The sequence below is a fragment of the Manihot esculenta genome, chromosome 8 (assembly GCF_001659605.2).
Source record: "Manihot esculenta cultivar AM560-2 chromosome 8, M.esculenta_v8, whole genome shotgun sequence".
Taxonomy (NCBI): Eukaryota; Viridiplantae; Streptophyta; class Magnoliopsida; order Malpighiales; family Euphorbiaceae; genus Manihot; species Manihot esculenta.
Genome location: NC_035168.2, coordinates 2,674,483 through 2,689,585, shown reverse-complemented (window position 1 = coordinate 2,689,585; position 15,103 = coordinate 2,674,483). Strand labels below are relative to the sequence as shown.

Below are 15,103 nucleotides of genomic sequence, written 5' to 3'. Positions count from 1 at the left end.
TGTCTTTGGCACATCTGCCTCTCTGACTCTCAACTGATGATACCCGGATCTCAGATCTATTTTAGAGAAACAACCTGCTCCAGCTAGCTGGTCGAATAGATCATCAATCCTAGGTAAAGGATATCTATTCTTGGTAGTGACCTTGTTCAACTGTCTGTAGTCGATACAAAGTCGGAGGGATCCATCCTTCTTTCTGACAAAGAGCATTGGAGCACCCCAAGGTGAGGTACTAGGGCGGATGAAACCCTTATCTACCAAATCCTGCAACTGCTCTTTTAACTCTGCTGGCGCCATCCTGTAGGGAGGAATAGAGATAGGTCTGGTATCAGGCAGCAATTCTATTTCAAACTCTATCTCCCTACCAGGTGGTAGTCCTGGAAGTTCGTCTGGGAAAACATCGAAAAACTCTCGGACTACTGGTACTGTAGCTGGTTCCCTAACCTGACTGTCTAGCTCTCTCACATGAGCTAGAAACCCCTGACAACCCCTCCTAAGCAAACGACGAGCCTGAAGGGCTGAAATCAAACCTTTGGGTGTCCCTCTCCTGTCTCCTCTGAAGACACACTCTGACCCATCCTGGTCTCTGAGCCTAACTATCTTCTCTCTACAGTCCAAAGTAGCACTATATGCAGATAGCCAATCCATCCCTAGAATGACATCAAAATCTGTCAAGTCTAGAACCACAAGGTCAGCTGGAAGGCATCTACCCTCTATGAACACTGGACTGAAACGACAGACTGACGCTGCCACTGATGGGTCACATTTTGGGTCCACTGACCCAGAGAGGATACTCTAACTCAGAACTGATCAAACCCAATCTCTCTATGGCTCTCGAAGCAATAAAGGAATGAGAAGCACCGGGGTCCATCAAAGCATACACATCTGAACACCCAATGATGAGATTACCTGATACCACTGTGTTCGACGTGTTCGCCTTCTCCTGTGTCACAGTGAAAATCCGTGCTGGGGCTACAAGATTTCCATCTCGGGAACCTGCTGCTGAAGTAGAGGCTGCCCCTCTCCCTCTACCTCTGCCACTACTCTGAGGCATGACTGGAGCTGCTGGCTCTACAACTGGCTGTACCACACTGCCTGAACTCATCTGCTGGGATGGTGCAAAAGTCACCTGAGGACAATCCCGAGCAATATGCCCTTCCTGTCCACATCTAAAACAAGCTGTAGATCCCAACCGACAAGCTCCTCCATGTGGTCTTCCACATCTTCTGCATACTGGAACTGTGCCAGAGCTTGAGCCACTACCTATTCCCAGACCTGACTTGATTTTACTCCAGAACTTACTCTTTGTTCCTTTTGCTCTATCCCATCTCTTGCTGCCTGAAGTGCCTGAACTGGGGGCCTTAGAACCCGAAGCCTGTGCCTTTGACTGTTTCTGAATATTGGCACTAGCTTCCATTTTCCTGGCTGCGTCCACTATAGTGTGGAAACTCTCCTTCTCTGCTGGAAGAATCAAGGAAGAATACCTGGGATGCAGTCTCATAGTATATCTCCTTGCCTTCTTCTGATCAGTATCATAGGCTTGACCCACATACTGAAGCAAATCCAGGAACTTATCTGTGAATTCATCAACACTCATCTCATCTGTTTGTCGCAACTGTTCGAACTCTATTACTTTCATCTCCCTGGAGCTATCAGGAAAAGCCCACCCTGCAAACTCATTGGCGAACTCTTCCCAAGACATACTGTCCATCCTGGGTTCCACATAATTCTTGAACCATTCTCTGGCCTTCTTGCATTTCAGTGTAAACCCTGCCATCTCAATGGCTCTACTATCATCAGCTCCCAACTCACTGGTTATCATCCTAACTGATCTGAGGTATTCAAATGGATCATCTCCCGTGTTATATTTAGGAGCATCCAATTTCAAGTACTCTGTCATTTGCACTTTACCTCCAGATGAGCTAGGTTGATGTCTGTCAACAACAGGGGCTACTGGTTCTGGTGGTGGTGGTACTGGGTCATTTGGCTCTGGGTGTGCTGCACTTGGATGGGTAGGGGAAGGTGGATACATAGGATATGGTGGGTAATAAGGAGGATAAGGCATATATGGCATGTAAGGAGGATATGGGACAAAACTAAAGTACTCTGACATACCTCCCATCGGATACTCTGGGTCCTGCGGAAAGGCTGGATAGCCAAAACCTGAGGCCTGAGTGCCTCCCTGCGACTCTCCCATACCTTCCTCAAATCTGCCTATACTCATGTTGTCATCTCTAGACTGGTCAATCTCCATAGCCTCCCTCCTTTCCTCTGATCTTTCTCCTCTCGCTGTACCTCTTCTGCTCTCGTCTACAGACCTTCTAGGGTCTAGTGACGTACCTTCCCTGCTCGATCTCTGAGACCTTGCCCTTGGCAATGCAGGAGGACGAGCAGTTAGTCTCTCACTATCTGGTGGGACTCCAGTCAATCAAGCTGATCGACGAGTTCCTCTCATCTTTACTCTCTGGAAAACAACACAGAAGATAGCACTTTAGCACATAAACATCACATATCACTAAGGCACATGCATAACTCATGGTATTAAACAGATAGGACTCAACACCCTATCCTAGTGGACATGATTTCCTATTGTGCTTGACCTCCTCTAGCCTCTATGAGCCCGACACTCTCTCGATAGGTCCGACCATGTGAACCTAGGGCTCTGATACCAATCTGTAACGACCCCAAAATGGATCGTCACCGGCGCTAGGATTCAGGTCGGCTTAAGGTCGCCAAAACCCGTAGCAAGCCTGCTATACTCTCTGTGTACCTGTAAAACTCATACATGATCATACATTTTCTGTGAAAATAAAAACTCTTTTCTGAACCAAGGCTTAACCTGTGCATGCACTATCTCTGTACTCTGTACTCTATACTCTGTACTCTGTACTTTGTACCCCTGACTAGAGCTTGCTCTAGATGGGTTAACTCATACCTGTTAAGCCTGGTTTTTCACATACAGTAAAACATATATACATATACAGATCATGTACAGAACAAACATCACTAAGTCAAGCACATTTCTAACTTTATACACAATTATTACATCTCTTTAATATTACATGTCCACTCTAAGCTATTACAAATCTCTTTACTCTTTCTGTACTCTGTGGATCTCCTCTGTATACTGACTGAGGGCCGTTTTATAGGTGGCTGGCCAGACCACCTTCGGCGGCCACACGTGAAACCGAAAGCCATGCATGTTCGGCGGCCAAACCTCAACTTCGGCGGCCGAACCTGGCTTTTATGCCTTGGTTCAATTCACTCAAAAACTCATTTCCTTATGCCTTAAAACTATGAAACATACCAAAACATATTAGAAAAACATCACTCTAACCCTTCTAGAGACTTCCGACATCCGAAACTCCATCGGAAAGTAGAATTTCGATGCCGGACTCTAGCCGGGTATTACAACGGGCTACAAGCAGTAAAAGTACAGTTCAGGAACTCCATAAGTTTACGACAGCCAACTGAACCCAGCCCTTACTGATAACTAACTAGTCACTCCCCTAATGAGTCTTAAAAACAACTAGATTTGTGATAAGAGTAGATATCAACCTGTCTCATATGACACCTCCAAAATAAATATATGAAATGAATTATAATAAATTATCTCGACTCTTATTTTCAAACTAATTTCTACTAATTTATTTCAATATTACTTCTTGAGAATTTTAGTATTGAAAAATTACAATTTTAATCTCTAAAAACTCTATATACATGCTTGGAAAAACCAATAGGAAACACATTGGGCACATCACACAACTTAACTAATCACATTAGTTTAGCTTCAGATTTAATGAAAGAGGAAGAGGAACAAAGAATCAGAAACTAATGACATTAGTTTAGCTTCACGGCTTGTTGGCAGAGGGAAGCCACCTAAAGGGACAATCGCTCCCCTTCTTTCTTTCTTTTTTTTTTTTCGTGTTTAAAAACATTCTTTTATTTTTTAGGTTTTATAATTTAAAATTAATATTTACTTTTTTTTCTTAAAAAAATAAAAACAAATTATCTTCTGTCTTTAAAAAATAAAAAGTAAATAAACATATATACATTTATACCTCTTAATTTATAAGTTCATAATTTTAATATTTGATCCTATCTATCTTAATTGTATACATTAAAAAATCACTTTTTATTATAAAAATAATGAAAATTGGTTATATAATAGAATAGTTTTTAATATCTTTAAATATTATTTGAGCATATATATTAATAAAATTGATATTTTTAACAAGATTAATAAGTAAATGGTAATATTAAGCTATTAAACCATAAAAATTCGTTGGTAATGTATTTTTTTTATAATTTCATAGACTAAATATTTGATATTAACTCATTATTTTATTAATTTCTATGGTATAAACTTTTTATTTTTATAAGACGTTGACATGTGAGTTTTGTTTATATCCCAATAACTTAATTTTAATTTATTCAATTTTCATCATATTCTTTTTTTATTATTAATTTATATAAATTAAAATTTAAATAACCATGTTAAGGTTTCATTTATTATTTTCAATTAAGAAATTTAAAATAATAAAAATAAGAAATAACCCTTTTATCTAAAGGAAAAGAAGAGCAATTAATTCTGTCCTAAGAGTAAAACAAGCGGCTTAGAAATTCAAATATGAACATTGCCTGGAAGCAGCAGAAGAGGATTAGCTAGCGTGTGTAACACATTTTAAATTAAAAATTTCTCTTACAATAAGGCCTTAGTCCTCAAAAAAATTGTAAAATATATATATATATATATATATATATATATATATATATTTTGGAGGCTTGAAGACGTACCTCCGAGATGAAGATTAATTATCAATCTGAAAACGTTAGTGGTGATGGTCAAATTTCGGCCTTTCCTGTGTGCTATCCCAAATTACCAGCATTTGGTTTTCTGTCTGCATGTTTTCTTACTTTGAGAAATATATATTTATGTTTACATATAATGATTTTGTAATTGGGAGTGATTCTAGTTTTGTCTTTTATTTTTTCTTTTTTGGATATTCCGATGATATAATTTTCAACTACGAGGAGGTTGGAATGCTTTGGACTAATGTTGCTCACTTTTTGGCAACGTAGGTTGCGGTAATGCTTACGCGGTCATGCTCTTTTACTCTTTATTATTATTATTTACTAAATCCATATTGCATCTTAATAAGGTCCAATGACCTGAAATTCGGAGTACATTCAAATAGAATAAGAAAACAGATGGGCCAATCTAACTGACAAGCTCACAATCGATAGGAGAAGCCTTAATCGCCGAGCCTAGCGACATCTCCACCGTTGCTAACCACAGCCAACGATATAAAAAATATGAGTTAATATGTTTTAATAACCAATTATAAAATTGAGATTCAAAAGTTAAAAAATATATTTTAAAAATTTATGAAAGGATATATTAAAATTTTACTTTGAAGTCGAAAGAATAATTTAGTTATTATACGTCAATTAAATTAAATGTGTTCTTATCAACAATTTAAATTTTATATTTTTTATTAATAAATTTTTTATTACTAATTTAATAGTGAGTAGTAATTTAATAGTAATAATTATAAGTAACGGTATAAATTATGTGTCTATATATAATAGTGAATAGTGGTAAAAATTATGGGTTTTATGATGCTGTGATCGTATTTTATTTAATTATTTTTATTTTTTATAAAAAGTAATATTATTTAAGGTGTCCTAAGAGTATATAAAAAAATTGAATTTTGTATTTTGATTTCAAAATTTAGACTAAAAGTTTATTCAATTGAAAAAGTTGAGATAATAAATTAAAAATTGAAATATTTAAATTAAAACTTTTTTGAAAATTCTATCAGACCTAAAATGTTTGAATATAAAACTGCAAATTTTAGCAAATGTTGGTTTTTACATCCAATTGGCCAAAAGCTTAAGCTTGTAGATAGATTTTTCTAAAATTGATCATGTTAAAGGAAGATGAGAGAATTAGAGAGAAATATAAATAAAATATATTCTATAAAATCTAACTATTTAATTATTTTTTTAAAATAAAAAAATTACTCTTATATAAATATCTCAATTCCATTAGTTTGCTGGTTATAATGTATGCTGCCATAGTATTTAAAGGAGGAATATCTGATTAAAAAAACTTTATTACTATTTTTTTTTAATTTTTCTTACTTGATTATTTAATAAAAAGATTAAAATATTATTTTTTTAAAAAAAATAGATGTTTAATTAAATAATTTTAAAATAAAACGAAATAATTAATTTTATAAAAAAAAATCCAACTTTACTGCTTCCAAATCAAAAGCTCCATTTTTGAATTTTAGTATAAAGTCCAAAAAAAAAAAATTCTACTTTTTGGAAGGATTTATATGATGGACCTCAATATTTACAATAAAATATTTATTATTTTATTAGGTTCATTTAGTTGAATTCCGTCATCTAATATGACATAATTGATATCATTATCATGATATCAGCAAATTTTATTATTTATTGTAGAAAAAAATTTGAATCGTAAATAGAATAAATCATAACTTTAAATGCTAAAAATGCAAAAATTTGAAAACAAAATAATTAAGAAAGAGATATATGTTCGAAGTATACTCTAAAGCATATATACTATATATCATCTTGTATTTTTATAAATAATAATTTTCGATCTGACAGTAAAATATTTTTTCAATAATTTAATAGATTTAGATTATAAGAAATAATTAGCTTATAGGAAATATTTTTTCAAAAATTATTACATATAATTGTTAATATCTACAACAGATAGATGCTAACTATTATTAGTCACATGTGTACATTCTTGGTAAAAAAATAAAAATAATAATAATAATTATAGACTTTGCAAACAAGAAAGGAAAAAGGAATTGAAAATTGATTTTTCCTTTTGAATATAATATAAAATACATTGGATTGAAGTCCAGCACACTATGGAATTTATTTATTTTATAACCAACTAAAGCTAAGTTGTGCTTCACAATACCGACAAACTTGACTAAAAGCTTCTTAATATATAAATATATAGTCGTAGAAGTCTAAGGCATGTTGAATATACTCTTCATAAATATAATATCGCATGTTTTTGTCTTAGCAGGCAGGCTGGCGGAAGACATGCTCAATTTAGTTCAGACACATTCTCAAATTATTGTTTTGCAAGTGGCACAATCAACATTATTATATGATTTTACTTATCTTATTATTATTAATTGAATATATGTTGGTCGAGAAAAAAAAATCAGTTTCCTTAGAGCAAGTCTTGTTTATTTAGGGGATGATATATTAAATAAAATTATGATAAAATAATTATGATAAAATAATTAGTTTCCTTAGAACAAGTCAAGTCATGTTTTTATACTTTATTTTTAATATTTTAAAATTTAATTAAAATATTTTAAAATTAATATGATATAATCTCTCTATTATTATATTATTGAAAATAATATACTATTATTACTGATCAGTTCGATTCATTTTTTTATTTTTTCTGATTAAAATCAAATTAAACTGAAATAATCAAAATTTTGAAATTAAAAATTAAATCGAATCAAAATGAATAAAAAACTGAATTGAAATTTTAAATTAATTTAATTTGATTAAATTTTTCAATTTAAACTGAGCTTAAATTATCTATCCACCACCATTATATCATTACCGTTGCCATCACCATCACTAATAACCACATTGCTTCTTGTTATTACTATTATAAATAAATTAAATATTAAAATAATAACAACTAATATATTACATTATTTATAATTTAATTTATTTTGTAAACAAGTATATAATGATAATAATATTATTTTATATCTTTCATTATATTAAATATTTAATTTAAATAATTAAATTATATTAAAGTATATTGAAAATATTTGCTAGACTAAGTTTATATGAACTCATATTAGTATATATTTATATTATAAATCTATATAAATATCCTACATTATGTTGTAGCAAACATATACTAACAATAATCAAATTATAATAGTGGAAAACCCACGTGCCGATAGTTTGGCCACTAACATCCGGCCATAGTCGAACTCCTCTAAGAGAATTAGGTCCAAAATCCATCTGAACTCAAGCTAGTTCATTAGTGTGCAATCTAGTCCACCATTGAATAGGTCGGGCTGATCGAGATCAAAGAGGAACTCAGCTCATCTAACGTGATGGGGGCGATAAGGAAACAATCCAAATTATACCATGACTCTATTAGCACGAGCGCCGAAAGAGAATTAAGGCCAGAATGTAAGTACGCCCGTACAACTCTGTATGTAGCGACACGTAGCACTTTGGTAGGACGGCGGTTATAGATCACTAAATAATAAGGAAAAAAAAGAATAAAAGAATAAGACGTGAACCATTCTGGCCAAACTTACTCACACGTGCCCAAACCCTACCTTCTTATGAATCTCAAATATCACCATGAATTTTCACACTTTCGTTTTATATCAAATATCAAAAGCTGATACAATAAGTTCAAATATCAAAAGCTGATACAATAATGGTCAATTTCACTTCAACTTCCTTAAAAGTAATTTAAATGAAGCTGTTCATCCTACGTATGGAAGTTCTAACACGCATGGTTAAGTAAATGCAGACACGCTTAGAACATAGAGAGTAGATAAGAAGAATTTGGATTTTAAACCTAAAAATTCAACTATCTCATTATTAAAGCTCTATCTCTGATCTCCATTGTTCATATATAGTCTTCCCAATTATACAAGTGCTCCCAATCCCAAAGTGGTTCATTATCTATAGCCATTGCCATTTGAGAAGAAGCACCATGTCCATGTCCATGTCCATGTTCTTCTGTGCATGAACCTTCAAATGTGCTTCTGTCTAACGTTAATTGTGGGTTCTGCTGTATTCTTCGTGTCTCCTCGTTACTAACTGGAACATTTGGATTGCCTATCTGCACTCCAATTGGCCTTCTATCGAATGCTCTCCGGCACTTTGAATACTTGTATACTCGGCACAAAGAAAATTCTTGCCTTATCTGCAAACATGTAGGATTGCAAATTTTGATTATCATCAAGTATTCTTGTGAGCTCAGTAATATTCTGTAAGTTTACGAGATTGATAAAGTTAAATTCTAATTATAGCTTTAAATCTTCAATACGATTTATGCCCTCCTTTGTTATACAATAACGTTCTTTGAAACAGATTCAATAATGAACTGATCATATCAGCAGCAGTCATCAAGAAAATCTTTTGTATAAATGTCTAAATGTCTTTATTCTATTTGTTGTTTGTTATGCCATGCAAGCATATCCTATATGGTACATAGGTTGCAACTTTTCTTAGTTTTGTGCTAGAATGGCATTGCAAATTAGACCTAGTTTCCTTTTATAAGTAATAAAAATTTTACCAAGTATAAATAGAAAAACCAACAGGCAGTAATATCTTTGCCAAAAGGCCAACCTAGCTAATAAACCCTTCCTGAACTAACAATGACTTGTACAAAACTGCTGAGACCCCTTTAAATAACTGCTGCTGCAAATTCACTCCAAGAAAGGAAAACATTATTACATTATCAGTTCATATGAGAAAAGTAGTAGAAAAGTAGACCGAAGACCTAAGAATCAGGCTTGAAGAAATTCTCAGTGCAAAGACAAATTACCCTAGGTTTCCATTTGCCATGTTTTGTCCCAGGTTGGTTTAACAGGGAGGTCTCATCCATGATAAGTTTCACTGGATATTATATTAATAAAATCAATATTCTGCTTATAATAATAATAAATACATAATTATAAGTTTTTTTCAAGGATCTTATCAACCACAGGTCCTAATCGATTGTTATTAATAAGAGAGATTACTTATTAGTAGATACTTCCGAAACCCAATAGCCAACAATATTTCTAGCTTCTAAAAATCATGCGAAGAACCAAAAACATAATTCACTTAATGCCAATAAAACTATTAGTGATTTAAGAGTTCACACCACTGGATTTGGACAAGTTGAAGAGGATGATTCTTCTTGAATGACTTTGTACTCGTTCATTTTCCATTCTGTCTTTCTTCCATGTGGAATTCTTCCCTTATAGAAAACCATTGTCCTTTTCGCACCAATGTATCGACCGTTACTTGAAGAGTACACATAACCAGGAGAACCAGTTGATTTCCAATACCCAGTGGTAGTGAGTCGACTCGGTCTACCTCCTTGAGTTTCCCTTTTCTGTCTCGGAATGAAGAAAAACCACTGCTCAGGGTCTTTACGACATAATTCTCCTGATAATTCTGCAGCAAGACAAAAAAAAAAACCTAGATTATGTCGGCAATAATCTATCATTTTACAGTGAAGAACGTAAAATTTTCTAACATCATATAATTCACATGGAAATGTTGAAAATACCCAGTTAACTATATAACAAATAATTAAAGCATCGATCAAAATTGAAGAACCAGAGAAGAAGTGATGAGAAAGAGAAGAACAAACTGAAAGAAAAAGAAACCATACGTGGGAGATCCCATGGATTGAAGTCATAAATATCAAGGACAGGGATAACACGACCAATAGCCGTGTTTAGGTCGTCTCTCTTGCCTTCTAGCTTGTTGTGGAGATAAAAGGAGACCAGCTCTTCTTCTGTTGGATAGAAACGAAACCCAGGTGCCATTTCCTCCATTACTTCTCGACCTCGTAGATGGATGATTATCAAAAAACAAAATTCCTGTGGATGGATTTCTTATGGAGCTTCATTATTATATAAAGTAGAAGCCAACGCTCGTCGGGAGACTGTTGATCCAATAAAAAGTGAGAGAGAGAAAGAGAGAGGCGAGCACACAACAGCGAGGTTACCTGGAAAATGGCCATAGACTTTTTTTTTTTTTTAAGCAAAATTATTAATTGTACCAATAAAATTTCATCAAATAAAAAGAATAAACAGAGAGACGATAATGTCTTCTAACCAAAGTATAAGCAGTGACATGACGACGAATCCATTTAACAGAAATATTAGTTTTAGAGTCTAATAAATATTTATAATCATTCAAAATCAAATCCAATTAAAAAATGTTTAAATGTATAAACCGAAAAGTTTGAACTAACTGCAAATAGTTCATAAGAATGCAGTTATTAAAAGGTAAAAATTCCGTCGTAAAGAGCAAATAGTGACGGAGAGCTAAAATTTCAACAATTATCGACGTACAATTACCTTTCGAGAAACCAGAAACACCACGTTAAAATATACCCTCAGAGTTTTCCACAACAAAACCTTAACTAATAAAATCTTGAACTTGAAATAAAGTCCCATCCACTTGACAAAACCCACTGAAATTGTCCAAACTTGAATATGACGCACAAATTTGTAGAGGAATGGCTTCAGGATCACTAGCAGAGTTAGTGATGTAGGACTATTTAGACTCCGTCAGGAGTTGTAACCAATATCGTTTGGTTAAGACGAAATAAGAGAAAAGAATGACTATTTAGACTCCGTCAGGAGTTTTAACCAATATCGTTTGGCTAAGACGAAATAGGAGAAAAGATAAGCTGAAAGACTAAAAGTCTTATTGAAATTCCTTAAACATTGAAAAGTGAAAAGTCAGTTTCTAATAGCCAAGGGAGGCTATTTATAATAGAAATAAAATAATCCTAATCCTAATAGGAGTCTAAAATCCTAATAGCCAAGGGAGGCTAAATAGAAATAAAACTCTAATATGCAAAATAATCCTAATCCTAATAGGAGTCTAAAATCCTAATAGGAGTCTAAAATCCTAATAGCCAAGGGAGGCTATTTACAATAGAAATAAAACTCTAATATGCAAAATAATAAAAATACCCAAAATATCCAAAATAATAATTAAAATATAAAAGTTAGCCCCGGTCCAACTCTGCCGTAAAATCCAAGGCTAGTTGCCCCGTATCATTCCCTTCCACTTGTAAAGAACTCGTCCTCGAGTTGTCATCAGCAGGGTAGTACTGAAATAGATCTGCCACATTAAACGTCTTCGAAATTTTCATTTCATGTGGGAGGTCAAGAGCATAGGCATTGTCATTGATCTTCTGAATGATCCGGAATGGACCAATCTTCTTGGCGTCAAGCTTTTTCTGTCCTCCACCACGCTCGTGTTTGAAAACATCCACGTGCTGCTTTGCCAAGTTGCTTGCTGCAATACTGTTGTAAGCAAATTCCACCTGGCCTTGGAGGTTTTCACTCTCCTTTGGACTCATCTTGTAATGAGGCAGATTCGGTAATTTTGATCCAGGAATGAGATCAATCTAATGTTGGATATCCCGCAGGGGTGGACGCTTTGATGACTCCTCCACTATCTTAGGAAACTCCTTTAACAACTCTTTGACGGGCGGTGGTAAAGATGGTGCATCCTCCATTGTACCTTTTGCTCTCATCAATAAGGCTAGTGTGCCTTCAGATTTCTCAACTGCGCCTGATAGCTTCTGCACTCCCGTAGCAACAGCAACAGTATGCTTCCCTTCCACCTTAGAATGTTTCGCAGAACCGGAAGGCAAGATAGTAATCTTCTTTTGATTCCACATGAACATGTATGAATTCTCCTTCCCTTTATGCAAAGCATCAACGTCGAATTGCCAAGGGCGACCTAGCAAAATTCCACAGCAATCCATATCCACAACATCACAATTAACAGGTTCAGTATAAGATTTACCGATCGAGATAGGCACGCTGCAGATTCTGTTGACCTCAATTGTCGGTCCTTCCTTGATCCATCCGACTTTGTAGGGTGAGGGGTGAGGCTGTGTAGGCAACTGTAATTTTTCTACCAATTGCTTAGCTATCAGATTCTCACAACTGCAGCTATCTATAATTAGCCTGCAAATTGCCTCTCCTACTCGACACTTTGCCTGAAAAATCTTCTTCCTTTGCGTCTCATCCTCCTGTTTTGTTGAACATAAGATTTTTTTCACCACATAGGTGACCTTAGGATTGGCGGCCATAGAAATGGTGGCCACAGGATTGACGGCCACAGGATTGGCGACTGGTTGGGGGTGTGCGGCAACGGCGGGTTGGTGGATTCCCTGCTGTAGGATCAGTTGTCTGATCATCTCCTTCAATTCTGCTAAGGATGCCTCAATCGCAGCAAGTCTCGCCTCTTGGTTATCTGCCATGGTCGAATTTCGCTCTGATACCAATCTGATGTAGGACTATTTAGACTCCGTCAGGAGTTTTAACCAATATCGTTTGGTTAAGACGAAATAAGAGAAAAGAATGACTATTTAGACTCCGTCAGGAGTTTTAACCAATATCGTTTGGCTAAGACGAAATAGGAGAAAAAATAAGCTGAAAGACTAAAAGTCTTATTGAAATTCCTTAAAGATTGAAAAGTGAAAAGTCAGTTTCTAATAGCCAAGGGAGGCTATTTATAATAGAAATAAAATAATCCTAATCCTAATCCTAATAGGAGTCTAAAATTCTAATAGCCAAGGGAGGCTAAATAGAAATAAAACTCTAATATGCAAAATAATCCTAATCCTAATAGGAGTCTAAAATCCTAATAGCCAAGGGAGGCTATTTACAATAGAAATAAAACTCTAATATGCAAAATAATAAAAATACCCAAAATATCCAAAATAATAATTAAAATATAAAAGTTAGCCCCGGTCCAACTCTGCCGTAAAATCCAAGGCTAGTTGCCCCGTATCAGTTAGATAAATAAAACAAGTTCCTACCCTAATATAAAGTAGCAGTGGTATTTCCATGGAAAGCACCAGCACGTTGAGCAGTTTTCCGATCTAAAATATAATGCATGACGTCTTCCACAAGGTGAGCTGCTGAATTTTGCACCTGATTCGATAATAATGAGTTCTTTACTGACCATAATCTCCATGCACAGACCATTACAAAGATTTTTCGAACCTTATCTTGAGATTTCAAAATCTGTAGTAAAAAATTAAAAAAATTATCATTAGACTGCAAATCTCCCACTCTCTCTAACCTTCAAATTTCCTTGAACACAGAATAATGCAATAAAATATGATTGACACTTTCATATTCATGGCACCAAAGACATCTAACATCCACATCCATACCCTTTTGTCTTAAATTATCTTTTGTAAAATATATTTTTATAAGGTTTCCAACAGAAATCCTTCACTTTTGGAGAAACCAAAACAATCTATAAACTAGTCCACAACTCACCCCCACATTAAAAGACGATTTTCTTAACAAATCCATACACACAAATTATGCGGACTTCACTGTATACACACCTCTTTTATTAAAGTGCCACAAGAATAAATCTTTTTTATTGGTAATACTAATAGGAATACTAATAATAGTCGTGATGTGCCTTAAAGAAAAAATTCCATTAAAAGAGAAATATTCCAAACCCTCCCATTACCTTCAAAAAGATCACAAACATGCAAATGGAAATTAGAATTTGTTAATCTGCAATTTTTAGTTGTTTGAAAAGAATATTATTATCTACGTTATAAAAATTAATTTATATTAATAAAATAAAATTGTAAAAGTAAAGCACATCACCATTGGAATTGAAAATTGGGAAACCCATCATTTCTATTGTGTATGTTAAAAAACTTTCACATTAATTTCTCCTAAAAGTAAGACAAGTGACTAAGTCAATTTAGTGATGGAATTTGGCTCCGAGGAAACGAGGTTACACGGCTCGACGGGTAACACGTTTTCTTTTTAACACATCTTCAATATAAAAATATAAAAAAAATTAGGCTTATAAGGCCTTAATCCAATATTATAACATTGTCAAATTGGGCATTAGGCCAAAACTGGGTCCAGCTTCTGCAGCTCTTTTCTTTTAGACGTATGTATCATCCCAGTGGAAAACAAACCAAAGTCACATTAATCAAATTTCGGCCTTTCCTGTGTGCTGTACTAAATTACCAGCATTTGGTTTTCTCTGATTGTTAAGCAAGCTTCATATTTTATGTATCTTTGGAAGGTAACAACGTGGGTATTTTTTGGTTTTCCTTCGGCAAACAGTTCTTGATGACGACAAATCTATCTCTTAAAGATCTGAAGAGCTTTAAGGTTGCTATTTTCTTAGCCTTGTGCTAATTTTTAGTTTTTTCTTATTTAAGACTTTGCAGTCTTATCTCAAGTTTGTTATTATTGATGAAATATATTTGGGCTTTAGCCATTTAATTTAGGTTTAAAAAAAAACTAATAGATTTACTTTT

At 34.2% G+C, this 15,103-nt stretch overlaps 1 protein-coding gene across 1 annotated transcript; it reads right to left on the bottom strand.

Moving 5' to 3' along the window:
* Positions 1-8,674: 8,674 nt before the first annotated feature.
* On the bottom strand, positions 8,675-10,620 carry LOC110619950 (NAC domain-containing protein 90). The gene is made up of 3 exons (XM_021763470.2): positions 10,436-10,620; positions 9,920-10,215; positions 8,675-8,974 (listed from the first exon to the last, which is right to left on the bottom strand). Exons 1-3 carry the CDS (start codon positions 10,599-10,601, stop codon positions 8,675-8,677), a joined length of 762 nt encoding a protein of 253 aa, XP_021619162.1. The 5' UTR covers positions 10,602-10,620.
* Positions 10,621-15,103: the final 4,483 nt, after the last annotated feature.